This window comes from Myotis myotis, unplaced genomic scaffold (assembly GCF_014108235.1).
Source record: "Myotis myotis isolate mMyoMyo1 unplaced genomic scaffold, mMyoMyo1.p scaffold_m19_p_17, whole genome shotgun sequence".
NCBI classification, from domain to species: domain Eukaryota; kingdom Metazoa; phylum Chordata; class Mammalia; order Chiroptera; family Vespertilionidae; genus Myotis; species Myotis myotis.
In genome coordinates, this window is record NW_023416321.1 from 3,528,528 (window position 1) to 3,547,302 (window position 18,775).

Below are 18,775 nucleotides of genomic sequence, written 5' to 3' on the forward strand. Positions count from 1 at the left end.
CGCATCTCCTGTGTGACTCAGACCTATGAGCAGGAGGTCCTACCTGTACAAGCAGGGATTATAAACTCGGGGTCCACAGTGAGCTGAAGGCTTCCTCTTAGTTCCCAACACTGGGCTTTATCTAAATTTTCCTGTTCCCATTCTTATTTTCTGTTTCCTAGTCCATCTCTCCATCCATCCATCCATCCATCCATCCATCCATCCATCCATCCATCCATCCATTTCTCCATCCATCCATCCATCCATCCATCCATCCATCCATCTCTCCATCCATCCATCCATCCATCCATCCATCCATCCATCCATCCATCCATCCATCTATCCATCCATCCCTTTATTCAGATCATGCTTAGTAGCTTTATTCAATTCTAAGTAATGGATGGGACCCAGAACCTGTCTAGGACCACCAAAGTCTTCCTCTCCCCCTCACATTGTGAGTTGGTTGAACTCACACAGGCTGGTCATGGCCTCTTGAGTCTCAGAATCCCACAACAGGTGTCTCCTTAGATCTCCTCCTGTGTCTGCCTATACCTTGCTGGTGCCTGCCCCCTCCTTCAGGACTCAGGGTGACTTCCAAAAGACCGGACACCCAGGCCCCTCTGGCCCAGGCTCTTCCAGGGGAAGACAAGATGGATTGTGTTTTCCAGGCTCTTTGTCTCTGCGCGGCCCCAGTAATTTGAGGGCACCGTGGGTGGATCCCTGAGGGTGCAGTGTCGGTACCAGAAGGAATATGAGGCATTTAACAAATACTGGTGCAGACAGCCGTGCTTGCCACTTTTCTCTGACTGTGGAGACCAGCGCCTCCAGGAGAGAGGTGAGGAGAGGTCGAGTGTCCGTCCTGGACCATCCTGGAAACCTCACCTTCACAGTGACCTTGACGAATCTCACTGCAAACGATGCAGGAAAATACAGGTTTGGGATTTCCACGCTACTGATGGAAGAGGGGCTTCCTGGCTTCTTGCCTGAACCCTTTTTCCAGGTTCAAGTGTTTGTTTCCCCAGGTAAGGCCCTCCTTCCTCTGGTACCAGCGATGAAGGGGTCTGAGCGAATCTCTGCAGAGCATCCCAGGAAATTTCAACTCAGGAGAGGGAATGGGGCCTGGTGTTTGTGCACCAGAGATTCAGGACCAAGTGCGTTGTGTGTATGTGAGTGTGTGTGAGTGTGTGAAAGCATGAGGGTGTGTGTGAGGAAAACATGTGTGAAAATGTGGGTCAGTCGGAGTGCCAGTGTGTGTGTCAGGTGTGTGAGAGTGAGTGTGGGTGGGTCACATCCAGGTTTCCTGCCACCACCCCAGGTCCTGACAATGTCTGTGGGTTGAGGTGGGAGGGCCCTGTGTCATCGGATCCATCAGGACTGAGGGCCTCATGCTACCTTCCTGACTTCACAGGGTAGCGTGTGTGTGTACAGGGTGGAGGTCACTCCAAAGGGACCCCCTTCACACTGTCCGTTGGCTTGAGCTCTCAGGATTAAGACCTCTCTACAACCCCAGGGCCCAGGGCCTCACCCAGGGTCCGCACAGGAACTTTGAGATGGTCTAAAGTCAGGGATGGCCCAGACTGCCAACCTCATCCCTCTGACTGGGGAGCCCTGCACCAGAAATCCAAGGCCAGCCCCAACTCTCGCCCTGGCTTCTCTAGCACCCATCTTCTGGGCCTTTCTTCAGCCTCAGGGAAAGCCCATTTTCTGGAGGCCCTGGCCCCTGGGCTCCAGGTCAACGGGGTTTGTTGGTGGGCGTGGGGAAGGAGGGAGCCCTCAACCCTCTGTCTGGTCTGTCTGTCTGGCATCCTCCCCCTCCCTCTTCATCTTCTCCCTCCGATTCACTTGACCAGGCAGGAGAGAGTCCAGTAAACCCCTGGGCCTGACAGGGCAGAAGAGAGAAGAGGCACCTTTAACATGTTTCTGTTCAAATTGTTGCTTGATCTTTTAATAAGTCCTTTTACTTCTCTCTTTCTTTCTCTCTTTCTTTCCTTCCTTCCTTCCTTCCTTCCTTCCTTCCTTCCTTCCTTCCTTCCTTCTCTTCTTTCCTGAGAGCTGCATCACCCCTTATCAATCTAAGGGTGTGTTCTTTTTCTTCTGCTTCCTGCATTGTCTCAGCTTCTTCTGACACTTTTTCCTCATTGTGTTGGTCTCTCTCTTTCATGTTGGAGGCTTTCCTCTGAAGGTTTTGACTCTGTGCACTTAAGAATGCAGCCTTGAGGTGCTTTGTGGGGGCTGGAGGAGGAGCCTCACCTTTAGGTGACCGCCCTGAGATTCAGCTCTTTTCCTCCGGGTCCCTGAGTGTCTGAGTCTGGAGGTTCTTCCTCCGGGTTGGCCACTGAGCCAGTGAGATTCTCCAGTCTCCCGCCGGAGGGAATACAGGTGAGGCTGCCAATGTCCGAGGAGCTGGGCGGGCTGAGGGGGCTGGGGGTCCCACTTTCCAGAGTACAGATGCCATGTCTTTGGGGCTGGTAGCATTTTCCAGCCATCAGCTGTGTGAGGGAGCCCCTCTTTCAAACTTCCCTGCATCAACCTCTATAGTCTTCTGCCAAGGATGGGGGTGTGGGGGTGATAGGTGGGTGCACTGGCTGGGGGGGGCGGGGGGGTGGAACCTGAGGTCTAACTCTTGACCTGACCTTCGAGCACTCCTGTTTTCAGGGAGACGAGGAACGCAGAACTGCTTAATGGCAGAAGGCGATGCATCTCTCGTCCTGGTGATAGTGTTCACCTGGCTAAGAGCACACTGGGATGGGGTTGGAGGGGATACTCCTCCACGCTGCTCAGGCCTGGGTCTGACTATGGGGAGAGGATGGTCTGAGAACATCTGTTCAGCCCCTTCTCCGAGTTCCCCCTGCTTTGTGAAGTTAGGACCATGAAGGGGAGGGGTATCTAGGTGGGGAGAGTCCTGGGCGGGCCACTGGGCCCTGTCCCTCACCCTCCATCTCCCCCACAGCCTCCAACAGCAGGAGCTCTGCAAGGACGCCTGGACCTCCCAGCCAAGACCCAGGGTAAGGCGCACGTGTCCCCGTGTCTGCTGCCATCTGCACGGCATCTTCCCGAGGGTAGGGCTTCCCAGACACAGGTTTCCTCAAGGAGCCACTCACTCAACAAATACTTCATTTACTTGTTATGTGCCAGGAACTGATGCGAATGCTGGGGATATGACAGTGAACAGGCAAGGCTGTGCTCTCAAGGACGTTTCTTTCAAATGGGCAGATTTAAACATGACCACATGGATGAGTAGCTAGATAGGTAGGTGGGTAGATAGATAGATACACACACACATAGAGGCAATGCCATTAATGATCATTACTATGGAGAAAAATTAAGCAGGTAGGTATTAAAGGACAGGGTGATGGATGTGTGTGGGGAAGGTGACTGGGCATGATGAAGGCTAGTGAGATGCTCCATGAAAACAAGTAACAAAGAGACTTAGATTGGGTTTCCTCATAATCGGATCCCGAGACGAGAATTTAGGTGTCGAGAGTTTACAGAGAGGTGATCCCAGGAGGCCTAGTGAGGGAGCGGGAAGGAGGGAAGACAAATGAAGTGCCCCTTGATGAGAGCGTTCCCACTGGAGCAACCGGGCTCAATGCCCTGGGCTCCCTCAGAGAGGCTGCGCAGGACATTCCTCAGAGCTGCCCATGGAGCAGCGAGGAAGCCGGGGTGGGGATCCACACACGTCTGTCCTCCTGGCGGGGACAGATGGCAGGTTTGCTAGTTTATACAGAGTGATGCGCGAAGGCCTCCCAATTAGTGACATGTGAGCAGAGACCCAAAGGAAGTGGGAAAGTCAAGCAAGAAAGCATCTGGAGTAGGACAGTTCCGGGCAGAGGGTCACTCCTGGGTCCTGAATCCTGGGGCATTTCTGGCCTGCTCTGCCCAGCAAGCCATGCCCACTCCTATGGCCAGAGAGAATCCTCAGGCAAGAAGGGGCAGGGGCTTGAGGTGAGAAGCCATTGGCGGGTCCAAGACTGTCCACAGCTACCAGAAGCTCAAGTGGGCAAACAGAGGGTACCAACAGGGGTTGCTACATTTGTGAGAGCTGGAATGAGCAGTGCACTGGGACCCAGGGGGTGAGGGAATGGGCAAAGTCACTCCTTGGGGTAGAGGTCGTTGGGTGGTTTAAGCAGAATATCTGCTCCCATGATTGTATTCAAGGATGAGCCAGGACTTTCATTTGAGTGTGGAGTGGTTATAAGGGGACATTCATCCTTAAAGTTGGTCCCAGCAAGAGCTGGGGTCCTGTGAGTGTTGATGGCTGAGGGCTTTCTGGGTGCCAGGGTCTGCCCGGGATCCTGCATATGTCTTCCCTCTGTTTCTCACACCATGTCCTCATGCACCTGCTGTGTCCTGACCTCAGAGTTCATTCTGGAACTAAACAAAGAACAGGCGTCTGTGGTCCTCAGCATGGGGCTGTCTGGTCCTGACACCATCCAGGTTTGACTCTGATAATGAGTTTTGAGGTCATAGGACCTGAGCTCAAAGGAAGGTCGGGGAGAGGGGGAGCCTGGGCCTCCCATTGACTGCTGGCCACTGTCCCTCTCGCAGGTCCCTGCTCAGCAGTGTCCACTTCCTGCTCCTCATATTCCTGAAGGTGCCCCTGCTCCTGAGCATGCTCAGTGCTGTCCTCTGGGTGAACAGGCCTCAGTGGGCAACTTGTGAGGAAACCCAGTTTGGCTAAGACAACCTGCCACCGTCCCCGCCCACCCATGTCCTGTCCAGAGACACAGCCACTCGGGCTACAGAAGACAGAACCTCCACCCTGAGCCTTACATCCCATTTCAGCTTATCATCAGAGACTTAAAAAAACATTTTAATGACTATATCACCCACACAAACGTGTGTATATGAACAGTTGAAGGACTAAAAATAAACATCTGTGTACCCGCCATTCAGCCTAAGAAATCAAACATCATGGAGACATTTAAAGCCCCCACCTACTTCTCCCTGACCTCAAGTCCTGCCAGCGTCAACCACTCTCTGAAATGAAATGATTATTTTGTGCAAATCATTTCTATTACCCAATCTCATGGGTAAGAAGAAAGAGCACGCTTGTGGCAGTTTTTAAAGCCACCAAGAGGTGGCGCCAGAGGCCATCTGCAGAGCTTCATTGTGGACCTCTTCATGGACTTAGAAATAATTCTTCTCCAACAGGATTGCATCTCAGTTGCTGGGTCCCTCCCGACTGATCCCCAAATCCAGACCCATTGTATCCTGATGGCCTTTCCCCCAGGATGAGTCCACTCCCCGCCCCATCCTGCTCATCAGCCTGGGCTATCTGAGTAGGGACCCCATGTCTCCGTTGGGGCCAACCAGATGTGGACTCAGGCATTCAGGGGGCCAGGGCTCAAGGTACAACCAGGGGTCCGGAGCCCAGTGGGCAGCTCAGACTGGAGTAGACTGAACCTAGGGGAGGGGATGGAGCCAGGCCCTAGAGATGAAGACAGACCTGATTCCTGTCCAAGGCTTCAGATTTCTTGAGAAGCAACACCATGTGGATCTGCTGATTTCTCACTCCCTGGGAGAGGCAGAGAGACCAGGGATCAGTGAACACGTTCAGTGAGCTTGGAACTTCAGGTGGTGACAGCTGGCACCACTTCCTATTCCCCAGGAACAAGGGAACTTGTGTCTAAGGGACTAACTATGACCACTGCCAGGAAGCGTCTAAGGAAGGGCAGCTGTGGGGATGAGAAGCAAGGAGACAGAGGTGCAGGTGCAAAGAGAGATGGGTGGGAAGTGGGGAGGGGTGGCGGGGTCCATCTTGGTGTCCTGTGAGAGTCTACAGTTTGGCCCTGGCCTAGCATCCCATGAACAGCCTCAAAATTAGTCTTTAACATGATCTCTACATTGAATTATCTACACCACCACAGGCTGTGTTGGTAGACGTATTTATGCTATGTATTTATATGTGTGTTTTATTCCTACTAAGCCACCAGAAAGTTAACATTTTAATGTAATAGTCATCTTCTCATTGTCTGATTGATTATTCTTTGTGGTCATTAGTGAACAAAAGTTGATTCCTGAACTTGACACACTTAACACATGACACCGTTTTGGTAACCCTATTCGGACTTTTTTTTTCCAAGATGCTGAGAGCTTCAAAAATAAAAGCGAACTATGTGTCAGGTGTCGGGTGGGGACTAGACTTACCAGGTGAGCACTTTGTCAGATATATAAGTGTCTGGGCGCTATGTTGTTCACCTAAACTGAGGCCTGGAGAGGGATGGGCACTCTGACGGAAACATGGGGTCACTAAGGGGCAAGGGGAGTGAGACCCTTGTCAGGTCCCGTCGGGTCGAGTCGGCCAAGCAAGGAGAGTGTGTCTCAGTGGACGACGTGCGGCGAGGAGTGCCACTGCTGCTGTTGTTCTGTGGCTCTTGCTGATGCGCAGAGGAGAGAGAGAAAGGGCAACCGGGGGATGTCACTGCCATGGTGAGAGGACAGAGGACACAGAAGGCCAGAGGAAAAGGAGGGGAAGGGACAGACTGGAGAGGCTTGGAGGAAGGATGGATGGGGAGTGAGGAGAGAAGAAGCCCATGTTACAGGAGTTGGGTTGCAACCACTCTGGGTTGTTATTGCCTTCGGTTGCGGTAAGCTGGTGTAGAAGAGGAACAGGTCTGGGAAGAGAGTGTTTTGGGGAAATGGACAGACCTGGATTGTGCAAGACAAGGTTGAGAAAACGGCTTCACCAAGGAGACATCTTAAAATAGGCCCCACCTCTTGACCTGCGCCCCTACCATTTCCAGGGCCAATTGGCCCGGGAGCCATCATGTCCTGAGACTACCGAGCCTGTCTGAGGTAGGACAGACCTGCCTCCCCACCTCCTGGGAAGGACCATCCCCACCTCTGCCCCTTGAAGAGGCCCCTGGTCACCCCTATGAACCCCAAAGGTTCACCAGCGACAGTGCCTTTGGGAAGACCACCCTCTCTGTGCCCCTGGACGGAGAGGAAAGGCTCAGTCTCAGCTGCACAGGGTCCCCCACTCTCCATGCTCTGAGCTCTGAGCTCTCCTTGTCCACTGTCAGACCTCTGTGTGAGCCTCACCGTGGAGCTGACTTTCAGAAGCAGAAAGAGGAAAAAGTGAAGTCCTCAGAGGGTTGGTGAGCAGGGAACCCACAGGAGAGAGGACTCAGCCTTGGACGGGACCCCACAACCAAGATGGGACCTTTGAAGGCATCTGAGGTCGTAGAAGAGCTGGGGGCCCACAGGGTCAGCGCTCCCGTGGGTGCCTGCAGCTACATGTTGGGGGTCAGAACACCTCTGTGGTCACCACCAAGGCCCGAGAGGATGAAAGATGTGGCCTTCAGCCCAGCACTGTCATTCTTGACTACAAGGAAGTGACATATGGCAGAGGGTGGGGACACCACCAAGGAGGAAACGTCCCAGCGGCTCTGCTGTGCGGAGACGTGTGGCCGTCAGAGGAGCAGCCATGTGCTCTGAGAAGGGGCAGCAGCCTCTCTGAGGTCACGGGGCCTGTCCTGTCATTGGGGTTGAGAGCAGAAGCCCAGGGCACTAAAGGCCGGGGGTCTGCAGCAGCCTCTATAGCTCCTGACCCTAAGCTTCCTGCACCCTGACCATCAAGCATCAGACTCAAAACTGGGCTGGACACAGAAGCAGAGATGCCCAGAAAAGCGGAAGAGGGCACAGGCCAATCGAACCCTCTTTGAGGACGCTTGACCGTGTCCACCCATAGGACCTGGCGCTGCTGCAGGCTGTGTCTGTGCAGAGACATGACCCCGAGGAGTGGAGCCACGTGGCTGCCTTCAGCTCTGCTCCTTCTCCAGGTCCCAGGTGAGCGGGGCTGGGCTGCATGGGAGCTGGGCCCGAATGGGAATGAGGAAAGACTGGGAGGCGGGGTGTGGAGGGTGAGGAGCAGCCCAGCAGGAAGGAGGGAGGACATGGGGGAGAGGAAGGGAAGGCAGAAATGCTTCCAGGACCAGGCAGCAGGCGGCAGGAACCACAAGGATTCAGTGCACAAAGCAGGCGAGTCTCAACTACTGCGCCCTCAGAGCTGTGCTGGGAGGCAGGGTCTGTGCTCATCACCTTATGGTCATAACCAGGGAAGTGGGCCCTGGCTGAGGGCTCAGTGGTTAGAGCATCGACCTGACACAGGTTCAATTCTGGGTCAAAGGCATGTACCTGGGCTCATGCAGGAGGAAACCAATGAATGTGTCTCTCTCTTCCTCTGCCTCCCTACCTCTCTTACACTCTCTCTAAAATGGAAAAATATCCTTAAGTGATTAAAAATACATCAGAGATGTGGTCTTGGTTCATCACATACACACACATGTACATACACACATACATGTGCACACACTCCTTTATTCCCATCGTAGCCCTTCTTGTCTCCATGGACACGCTCTCCCTGTGTCACCACTGGGAGGAGGGAGCTATCGCCCCTGGTCCCCTCGCCTGGTCTGAGGAAAGGCATGGCCTCCAGACACTGAGGGCTCTTGAGGGTCCTGCACCCCAGGACGCCCCTTGCCCCTGGCCCATCTGGTAATAACCCGGGATGGGCTTTGTCTTCCAGGTTGTTTGTCTCTGAGCGGCCCCGAGCACGTGACGGGCACCGTGGGGGGATCGCTGAGCGTGCAGTGTCGGTACGAGAAGGAGTTCAAGGAAAATAACAAATACTGGTGCAAAAGCCCATGTTTGGCATCGCTGAGGACGAAGATTGTGGAGACCACGAAGTCAGAGAGAGAAGTGAGGAGTGGCCGTGTGTCCATCAGGGACCATCCAGCAACCCTCACCTTCACAGTGACCTTGGAGAGCCTCACAGAGGGCGATGGAGGCACATACAGGTGTGGGATCCATAGACCATGGACAGAAGGACTGATAGACCTCACCTTCCAGGTTGAGGTGGCTGTTGTGTCCCCAGGTGAGTCACAAACACTCTCCCCTCGCCCCAGATCCAGGCTGCCTGACCTGTACCTGGTCACCCGCTGGTCAGGGCAGACATGTTATTGAAGAGCTGGGTGAATGGGGGTCAGTGATCAGGACACAGCATGTGTGGGTGTTGTGTTATCTGGGCACAGGTGTGCCCTGCACACACACACACACACACACACACACACACACACACACACACACACAGTCTGTTCCAGACCCCTTTGGAGCCCAGGCCCTGACGGAATCTCAGGCCTGGATGGCTCCTGAGGCATCACCCTCACAGCCTTGGTCCTGGGGCCCTGCAGCTGCCAGGAGACGGGCCCAGAGGAGCCACGGTTCCGTGTGTGGGGCCCCTGTGATGTTGCGGGGGCCTCCCGTCCCTTCAGGCTGACTCTGTCCCTCCCCGTTTTTCTCTGATGCCTTGTAGCCACAGGGGGGAACCCAGAGGAGCCCCTGAAAATACCTCCCTCAGGAAGGAGAGGAAAGGTGATCACGTGGCGCTCAGGTGCTACGTCCCCAGCTCCCTGCCCGCTCTCCGCACAGTTCTCTCCACAGGTCGCTGTGCTTGTTGCCTGAGAGCCCAGTGAACATCACCTTCCTGCTGACGGTGGCGCTGGCTGCTCACTTCCTCCTTGAAGTTCTCGGTTTCTCACTCTCACGTGGGAGGTGCCCTCACTGGCCTTTGTGTCTTGGTGTTTAAGAGGGAGAAACTGGAAATTCATGGAAACCTCTGGCTTGAGGGAGGGGGAGGGGTTTGTCCCTCTGCCTTCGGGACAGGACACGTTCTATGGGGTCCACCTGGTGTGTGTGTCTCTAGATCAGGAGTGGGGAACGTCTGGCCCGAGGGCCATATAAGGCCCAAGAAATCATTGGGTCTGGCCCTGCCAAGGCATTAGGGGTGAGTGAATGAAACACTGGCCAAACAGAACAGGCTAATGTTTAAGTTGATGATTTTGTGAAGCCTGAGAATGATGTTCTAAATCTCCAAATGGCCTTTGGCAGGAAAAGACCCCCCATCCCTGCTCTAGGTCCTTCTTTCTGCTCATTTCTTCCCCCAGAGAGGACTGCCCAGTGGGCTGAAGGCCTGACTGACAGTGTGGGGGCTGGTAGCTCAGACACAGCTGGAAGCCCAAGATCAGGAGCCCGGCACCTGGGCGAGGCCCTCCTCTGGCTGCAAACTTTTGTTGTATCCTCCGGGGTGAGGGGCCTCCCTCATCCAGGCACTAACCCCAAGGATGAGGGCTCCACCCTCATGACCTAACCACCTCCAAATTCCTGGCCTCCTAATACCACCCACTGGGCATGGGGCTTTCAACAAAAGAATTGTGGAGACTCCAGCATTCAGACCATGGTGTGTCTAAGGGACTGCGGTCCCGCCATTTAGTGCAGACTCTGAGGCAGGTCTGTTTCCTGGGTCTCACTCCAAGCATTCCATGCCTGAGGGCCCTGGCCACCCATCACTCTAGTTAAGGCTACAGAATAAGTGTCACCCCACCCCTGATGGCGGGACAAGGCGGAGAAGGGGTGGCTGTGGTGGGGGTGTGGCCGGAGCCAGGTGCTCTTCCCACACAGTCAGATCCTCTGCTGAGCAGGACGACTCTGCATCCGAACGTGCCCACTGGGCCATGGAGTTCCTGGTGAGGGGCCGGGGACGGGGCCCAGGAAGGGGTTCCTGCTCTCACCTGGCGGTGGCCATGGAGGGGATGGCCTGAGTGACCTTGACCTTGTGTCAGAGTCACACAGCTGACAGAGTGGAAAACCCAGGGCCTGACATGTGCTTCTCCCTCAGCCCCCACCCTGAAGATCGTCACAAGCACCCTGGGCCCTCCAAGCACCCTGGGTCCTCCCTCCTCACTGCCAGTGACCACTGGGTCCAGCATGACCAGTCAGGAGATGCCTGATGCCAGCCAACACCCTCGGTAAGGGGCGCACATCCCAGGACTTTGACACCTGGTGGATTCTCCTCTGGACGGGGGTTGGAGGGGCGGGGGTGGTGACGATGTGGCTCACTGTGCATCACCGTCACCGTGTCCCCCACAGGTCCCTGCTCAGCAGTGTCCACTTCCTGCTCCTCATATTCCTGAAGGTGCCCCTGTTCCTGAGCATGCTCAGTGCTGTCCTCTGGGTGAACAGGCCTCAGCGGGCCACTTGTGAGGAAACACAGTTTGGCTAAGACAACCTGCCACCGTCCCCGCCCATCCATGTCCTGTCCAGAGACACAGCCACTCGGGCTACAGAAGACAGAGCCTCCACCCTGAGCCTTACATCCCTTTTCAGCCTATCGCCAGAGACTAAAAAAAATAATTTAATGAGTATAGCACTTACACAAACGTGTGTATATGAACAGTTGAAGGACTGAAAATAAACATCTGTGTACCCGCCATTCAGCCTAAGAAATCAAACATCATGGAGACATTTAAAGCCCCACCTACTTCTCCCTGACTTCAAGCCCCTCGTTCTCCTGCTGCCAGAGTCAACCACTCTCTATATTACTTTGTGCCAATCATTTCTATTACCAACCTCACAGGTATGAAGGAAGAGCACACTTGTGGCAGTTTTCAAAGCCACCAAGAGGTGGCGCCAGAGGCCATCTGCAGAGCTTCACTATGGACCTCTTCATGGGCTCAGAAATAATTCTTCTCCAACAGGATTGCTTCTCAATTTATGGTTCCCTCCCGACTGATCCCCAAATCCAGACCCATTGTATCCTGATGGCCTTTCCCCCAGGCTGGGTCCACTCCCCGGCCATCCTGCTCATCAGCCTGGGCTATCTGAGTAAGGACCCCCTTGTCTCCATGGGGGCCAACCAGATGTGGACTCAGGCATTTAGGGGGCCAGGGACCAGGGATCGAGGTACAACGAGGGGTCTGGAGCCCAGTGGGCAGCTCAGACTGGAGTAGACTGAACCTAGAGGTGGGGGTGGAGCCAGGTGTGAGAGACAAAGACACACCTGATTCCAGTCCAAGGCTTCAGATTTCTTGAAAAGCAACACCATGTGGATCTGCTGATTTCTCACTCCCTGGGAGAGGCAGAGAGACCCAGGGATCAGTGAACAGGTTCAGCGAGCTTGGAACTTCAGGTGGTGACAGCTGTCACCACTTCCTATTCCCCAGGAACAAGGGAACTTGTGTCTGAAGGACTCACTATGACCAGTGCCAGGAAGCGTCTAAGGAAGGGCAGCTGTGGGGATGAGAAACAAGGAGACCGAGGTGCAGGGGCAAAGAGAGATGGGTGGGAAGTGGGGAGGTGTGGCGGGGTCCATCTTGCAGTGTCCTGGGAGTGTCTACAGTTTGGCCCTGGCCTGGCATCCCATGAACAGCCTCCAAATTAGCCTTTAACATGATCTCTACATTGAATTATTTATACCACCACAGGCTGTGTAGGTAGACATGTTTGTGCTATGTATATTTTCATGTGTTTTATTCCTATGAAACCACCGGAAAGTTAACATTTTAATGCTATAGTCATCTTCTCATTGTCTGATTGATTATTCTTATGGTCATTTGTGTATCAAAAGTTGATTCATGAACTTGACACACTTAAAAACATGACACCATTTTGATAACCCTATTCTGAAATCATTTTTCTTTTAAGATGCCAAGAGCTTCAAAAATAAAAGTGAACTATGTGTCAGGTGTCAGGTGGAGACTAGACTTATTGGGGTGACCACTTTGTAAGGTATATCCGTGTCTGGGCGCTATGTTGTACACGTAAAACTGAGGCCTGGAGAGGGATGGACACTCTGACGGAAACTTGGGGTCACTAAGGGGCAAGGGGAGTGAGACCCTTGTCAGGTCCCGTCGGGTCGAGTCGGCCAAGCAAGGACAGTGTGCTCAGTGGACGACGCGCGGCGAGGAGTGCCACTGCTGCTGTTGATCTGTGGCTCTTGCTGATGAGCAGAGGAGAGAGAGAAAGGGCAACCGGGGGATGTCACTGCCATGGTGAGAGGACAGAGGACACAGAAGGCCAGAGAAATAGGAGGGGAAGGGACAGCTTGGAGAGGCTTGGGGGAAGGATGGATGGGGAGTGAGGAGAGAAGAAGCCCAGGTTACAGGAATTGGGTTGCAACCACTCTGGGTTATTATTGTCTTTGGTCGTGGGAAGCTGGTGTAGAAGAGGAACAGGTCTGGGAAGAGAGTGTTTGGGGGAAACGAATAGACCTGGATTGAGCATGACAAGGTTGAGAAACCAGCCTAACCCAGGAGACACCTTAAAGTAGGCCCCACCTCTTGACCTGCGCCCCTACCATTTCCAGGGCAAATTGTCCCGGAAGCCATCATGTCCTGAGACTACCGAGCCTGTCTGAGGTAGGACAGTCCTGCCTCCCCACCTCCTGGGAAGGACCATCCCCATCTCTTCCCATTGAGGAGGCCCCTCGTCACCCCTGTGAACCCCAAAGGTTCACCAGCGACAGTGCCTTTGGGAAGACCCCCCTCTCTGTGCCATTGGACAGAGAGGAAAGGCTCAGTCTCAGCTGCACAGGGTCCCCCACTTTCCATCCTCTGAGATCTGAGCTCTCCTTGTCCACTGTCAGACCTCTGTGTGAGTCTCACAGTAGAGCTGAATTTCAGAAGAAGAAAGAGGAAAAAGTGAAGTCCTCAGAGATTGGTTAACAGGGAACCCACAGGAGAGAGGACTCAGCCTTGGGTGGGACCCACAACCAAGATGGGACCTTTGAAGGCATCTGAAGTCATAGAAGAGTTGGGTGCCCACAGGGTCAGAGCTCCCGTGGGTGCCTGCAGCTACATGTTGGGGGTCAGAACACCTCTGCGGTCACCGCCAAGGCCCGAGAGGATGAAAGATGTGGCCTTCAGCCCAGGACTGTCATTCTTGACTACAAGGAAGTGACATATGGCAGAGGGTGGGGACACCACCAAGGAGGAAACGTCCCAGCGGCTCTGCTGTGCGGAGACGTGTGGCCGTCAGAGGAGCAGCCATGTGCTCTGAGAAGAGGCAGCAGCCTCTCTGAGGCCACGGGCCTGTCCTGTCATTGGGATTGAGAGCTGAAGCCCAGGGCACCGAGATCGGGGGTCTGCAGCAGCCTGTGCAGCTCCTGACCGTAAGCTTCCTGCGCCCTGACCATCCAGCATCGGACTCAAAACTAGGCTGGACACGGTAGCAGAGAGGCCCAGAAAAGCAGAAGTGGGCACAGGGGAATCGAACCCTCATTGAGGTGGCTTGTCCGTGTCCACCCATAGGACCTGGCGCTGCTGCAGGCTGTGTCTGTGCGGAGACATGACCCCGAGGAGTGGGGTCACGTGGCTGCCTTCAGCTCTGCTCCTTCTCCAGGTCCCAGGTGAGCGGGGCTGGGCTGCACAGGGAGCTGGACCCTGAGTGGGAATGAGGAAAGACTGGGAGGCGGGGTGTGGAGGGTGAGGAGCAGCCCAGCAGGAGGGAGGGAGGACATGGGGGAGAAAAAGGGGAGGCAGAAATGCTTCCAGGACCAGCCAGCACCTGCCTCAGCAGCAACCACAAGGATTCAGTGCACAAAGCAGGCGAGTCTCAACCACTGCGCCCACAGAGCTGTGCTGGGGAGGCAGGATCTGTGCTCACCACCTGATTGTCATAACCAGGGATTGGGTCCTGGAAATGGTTCAGTGGTTAGAGCGTTGGTCCGACGCAGGTTCGATTCTGCATCAAAGGCACGTATCTGGGCTCATGCAATCAATGTTTCTCTCTTTTTCTCTGCCTCCCTACCTCCCTTCCACTCTCTCTAAAAAGCAATGGAAAAATATCCTTCAGTGATTAAAAAAATCAGAGATGAGGTCTTGGTGCATCACACACAATTATACACCCACTCACATACATGTGCACACAGGCACATACACACACACACATACATGTGCACACACTCTGTTTTTCCCATCGTGGCCCTTCTTGTCTGCATGGACACCCTCGCCCTGTGTCACCATGGGAGGAGGGAGCTATCGCCCCTGGTCCCCTCGCCTGGTCTGAGGAAAGGCATGGCCTCCAGACCCTGGGGGCTCTTGAGGGGACCTGCACCCCAGAGTACCCCTGCCCCTGGCCCACCTGGTAAGAACCTGGGACGGGTGTGTCTTCCAGGCTGTTTGTCTCTGAGCGGCCCTGGGCACGTGATGGGCACCGTGGGGGGATCGCTGAGCGTGCAGTGTCGGTACGAGAAGGAGTTCAAGGAAAATAACAAATACTGGTGCAAAAGCCCATGTTTGCCATCACTGAACAGGAAGATTGTGGGGACCACAGAGTCAGAGAGAGAAGTGAGGCGCGGCCGTGTGTCCATCAGGGACCATCCAGCAAACCTCACCTTCACAGTGACCTTGGAGGACCTCACAGAAGGCGATGAAGGCACATACTGGTGTGGGATTGAAAGACCATGGCCAGAAGGACTGATACACCTCACCTTCCCGGTTGAGGTGTCTGTGTCCCCAGGTGAGTCACACACACCCTCCCTTCACCCCAGCTCCAGGCTGCCTCATCTACCTGGTCACCCGCTGATCAGATAGACTTGAAGAGCAGGGTGAAGTGCAGGGTCAGTGATCAGGACACAGTGTGTGGGTGTTATCTGGGCACACGTGCGCCACACACACACACACACACACACACACACACACACACACACACACACACACGCTCAGTCTGTTCCAGACCCTTTCCAGGCCCAGGCCCTGACAGAGTCTCAAGCCTTGATGGCTCCTGAGGCACCACCCTCACACCCATGGTCCTGGGGGCCTGCAGCAGCCACCAGGCATGCCCTGAGGAGCCCCAGGTCCCTGTGTGGGGCCCCTGTGATGTTTGGGGGCCTCCCTGCCCTTCAGGCTGATCCTGTCCCTCCTCATTTTTCTCTGATGCCTTGTAGCCACAGGAGGGAACCCAGAGGAGCCCCTGAAAATACCTCCCTCAGGAAGGAGAGGAAAGGTGATCACGTGGCGCTCAGGTGCTATGGCCCCAGCTCCCTGCCCGCTCTCCGCACAGTTCTCTCCACAGGTCGCTGTGCTTGTTGCCTAAGAGCTGAGTGAACATCACCTTCCTGCTGACGGTGGCTCTGGCTCCTTACTCCTTCCTTGTAGTTTTTGGTTTCTCACTCTCACGTGGGAGGTTCCCTCACTGGCCTTTGTGTCTGCCTATTTAAGAGGGAGAAACTGGAAACCCCAGAACCTCAGGCTGGGGGGGGGGGTTGTCGCTCTGCCTTCGGGACAGGCCACGTTCTATGGGGTCCACCTGGTGTGTGTCTTTCTAGATCAGGGATCGGAACGTCCGGCCCGAGGGCCATATAAGGCCCATGAAATCATTGGGTCTGGCCCTGCCAGTGCATTAGGGGAGAGTGAATGAAATGCCTGGCCAAACAGAACAGGCTAATGTTTAAGTTGATGATTTTGTGTGGCCCGAGAATGATGTTATAAATCTCCAATGACCCTTGGCAGGAAAAAGGTCCCCTACCCCTGTTCTAGGTCTTTCTTTCTGCTCATTTCTTCCCCCAGGGAGGACTGCCCAGTGGGTCAAACCTGTCTGACAGTGTGGGGGCTGGTAGCTCAGACACAGCTGGAAGCCCAAGATCAGGAGCCCGGCATGTGGGGGAGGCCCTCCTCTGGGTGCAGATGTTTGTTGTATCCTCCGGGATGGAGGGGCCTCCCTCATCCGGGCACTAATCCCATGGCTGAGGGCTCCACCCTCATGCCCTGACCACCTCCAAATGCCAGGCCTCCTAGCACCACCCACTGGCCCTGGGGCTTTCAACAAAGGAATTTTGGAGACACAAGCATTCAGACCACGCCATGTCTAACGGACTGCATGGTCCCGCCATCCAGTGCAGACTCTGAGGCACGATTATTTCCTCGTCTCACTCATCTCACTGGATCCATCAGCCACGCCCAAGGGCCCTGGCAACCTACACTCTAGTCAAGGCTACAGAATAAGTGTCACCCCACCCCTGATGGCGGGACAAGAGGGAGAAGGGTGTGGCTGTGGTGGGGATGTGGCCAAGTGAACTTCCCACACAGTCAGATCCTCTGCTGAGCAGGACGACTCTGCATCCGGACATGCCCACTGGGCCACGGAGTTCCTGGTGAGGGGCTCGGGGAGGGGGCCCAGGGAGGGAGCCCAGGTCTTTCCGCCTGTGGCCATGGAGGAGATGGCCAGAGTACCTTGACCTGTGTTAGAGCCACACAGCTGACAGAGTGGAAGACCCAGGGCCTGACATGTGCTTCTCCCTCAGCCCCCACCCTGAAGATCGTCACAAGCACCCTGGGCCCTCCAAGCACGCTGGGCCCTCCCTCCTCCCTGCCAGTGACCACTGAGCCCAGTATGACCATCCAGGAGACGCCTGATGCCAGCCAACACCCTCGGTAAGGGGCGCACATCCCAGGACTTTGACACCTGGTGGATTCTCCTCTGGATGGGGGGGGGGGGGGGCGGGGGGGGGTGACGATGTGGCTCACTGTGCATCACCGTCACCGTGTCCCCCACAGGTCCCTGCTCAGCAGTGTCCACTTCCTGCTCCTCATATTCCTGAAGGTGCCCCTGCTCCTGAGCATGCTCAGTGCTGTCCTCTGGGTGAACAGGCCTCAGCGGGCAGCTTGTGAGGAAACACAGTTTGGCTAAGACAACCTGCCACCGTCCCCGCCCACCCATGTCCTGTCCAGAGACACAGCCACTCAGGCTACAGAAGACAGAACCTCCACCTGAGCCTTACATCCCCTTTCAGCTTATCACCAGAGTCTTAAAAGAACATTTTAATGCCTATATCACCTTCACAAATGTGTGTATATGAACAGTTGAAGAACTAAAAATGAACATCTGTGTACCCGCCATTCAGCCTAAGAAACCAAACATCAGGGAGACATTTAAAGCCCCACCTACTTCTCCCTGACTTCACGTCCTGCCAGCGTCAACCACTCTCTCCATTAGTTTGTGCCAATCATTTCTATTACCCAACCTCACAGCTAAGAACAAAGACCACGCTTGTGGCAGTTCTTAAGGCCACCAACAGATGGCGCCAGAGGCAATCTGCAGAGCTTCACTATGGACCTCTTCATGGACTCAGAAATAATTCTTCTCCAACAGGATTGCTTCTCAGTTGCTGGGTCCCTCCCGGCCAATCCCCAAATCCAGACCCCTTGTATCCTGCTGGCCTTTCCCCCAGGCTGGGTCCACTCCCCGGCCATCCTGCTCATCAGCCTGGGCTATCTGAGTAGGGACCCCCTTGTCTCCATGGGGGCCAACCAGATGTGGACTCAGGCATTCAGGGGGCCAGGGGCTCAAGGTACAACCAGGGGTCTGGAGCCCAGTGGGCAGCTCAGACTGGAGTAGACTGAACTTAGGGTGGGGATGGAACCAGGTGTGAGAGACGAAGACACACCTGATTCCTGTCCAAGGCTTCAGATTTCTTGAGAAGCAACACCATGTGGATCTGCTGATTTCTCACTCCCTGGGAGAGCCAGAGAGACCCAGGGCCTCAGTGAACACGTTCAGCGAGCTTGGAACATCAGGTGCTGACAGCTGTCACCACTTCCTATTCCCGAGGAACAAGGGAACTTGTGTCTAAGGACTAACTATTACCGGTGCCAGGAAGCGGCTAAGGAAGGGCAGCTGTGGGATGAGAATCAAGGAGACAGAGTGCAGGGGTGAAGAGAGATGGGTGGGAAGTGGGGAGGGGTGGTGGGGTCCATCTTGCAGTGTCCTGGGAGATCTGCAGTTTGGCCCGGCCCTGGCATCCCATGAACAGCCTAAAATTAGTCTTTAACATGATCTCTACATTGAATTATCTACACCACCACAGGCTGTGTTGGTAGATGTGTTTATGCTATGTATTCATACATGTTTTTTATTCCTACTATGCTACCAGAGTTAATATTTTAATGCAATAGTCATCTTGTTATTGTTTGATTGATTATTCTTTGTGGGCATTTGTGTAGCAAAGTTGATTCCTGAA

General features: G+C 54.7%; 3 protein-coding genes across 3 annotated transcripts; all 3 read left to right on the forward strand.

The window, feature by feature from the left end:
• Nucleotides 1-375: 375 nt before the first annotated feature.
• Nucleotides 376-4,660, forward strand: CD300H (CD300H molecule). Its single transcript, XM_036339470.1, is given in 6 exon segments — nucleotides 376-433; nucleotides 648-677; nucleotides 680-785; nucleotides 787-1,001; nucleotides 2,930-2,984; nucleotides 4,528-4,660. Coding segments are annotated over 6 exon segments (597 nt in total).
• A 1,921-nt stretch (nucleotides 4,661-6,581) lies between these two features.
• Nucleotides 6,582-11,249, forward strand: LOC118672394 (CMRF35-like molecule 6). Its single transcript, XM_036342048.1, has 4 exons — nucleotides 6,582-7,770; nucleotides 8,510-8,857; nucleotides 10,658-10,787; nucleotides 10,909-11,249. The coding sequence occupies exons 1-4, from the start codon at nucleotides 7,710-7,712 to the stop codon at nucleotides 11,039-11,041; spliced, it is 672 nt and encodes a 223-aa protein (XP_036197941.1). The 5' UTR covers nucleotides 6,582-7,709; the 3' UTR covers nucleotides 11,042-11,249.
• Nucleotides 11,250-13,034: 1,785 nt separating this feature from the next.
• Nucleotides 13,035-18,377, forward strand: LOC118672388 (CMRF35-like molecule 6). Its single transcript, XM_036342042.1, has 4 exons — nucleotides 13,035-14,164; nucleotides 14,932-15,276; nucleotides 17,060-17,189; nucleotides 17,313-18,377. The coding sequence occupies exons 1-4, from the start codon at nucleotides 14,104-14,106 to the stop codon at nucleotides 17,443-17,445; spliced, it is 669 nt and encodes a 222-aa protein (XP_036197935.1). The 5' UTR covers nucleotides 13,035-14,103; the 3' UTR covers nucleotides 17,446-18,377.
• The last annotated feature ends 398 nt before the right edge of the window (nucleotides 18,378-18,775 follow it).

What these genes read in the sequence shown, in the direction of transcription:
- LOC118672394 (XM_036342048.1), top strand. Translation starts at nt 7,710, where the DNA reads ATGACCCCGAGGAGTGGAGCCACGTGGCTGCCTTCAGCTCTGCTCCTT. An exon ending in GCTCCTTCTCCAGGTCCCAG is followed by an intron (nt 7,771 to 8,509) that starts GTGAGCGGGGCT and finishes TTTGTCTTCCAG; the next exon opens with GTTGTTTGTCTCTGAGCGGC. An exon ending in GATGCCAGCCAACACCCTCG is followed by an intron (nt 10,788 to 10,908) that starts GTAAGGGGCGCA and finishes TGTCCCCCACAG; the next exon opens with GTCCCTGCTCAGCAGTGTCC.
- LOC118672388 (XM_036342042.1), top strand. Translation starts at nt 14,104, where the DNA reads ATGACCCCGAGGAGTGGGGTCACGTGGCTGCCTTCAGCTCTGCTCCTT. An exon ending in TGAGGTGTCTGTGTCCCCAG is followed by an intron (nt 15,277 to 17,059) that starts GTGAGTCACACA and finishes CTTCTCCCTCAG; the next exon opens with CCCCCACCCTGAAGATCGTC. An exon ending in GATGCCAGCCAACACCCTCG is followed by an intron (nt 17,190 to 17,312) that starts GTAAGGGGCGCA and finishes TGTCCCCCACAG; the next exon opens with GTCCCTGCTCAGCAGTGTCC.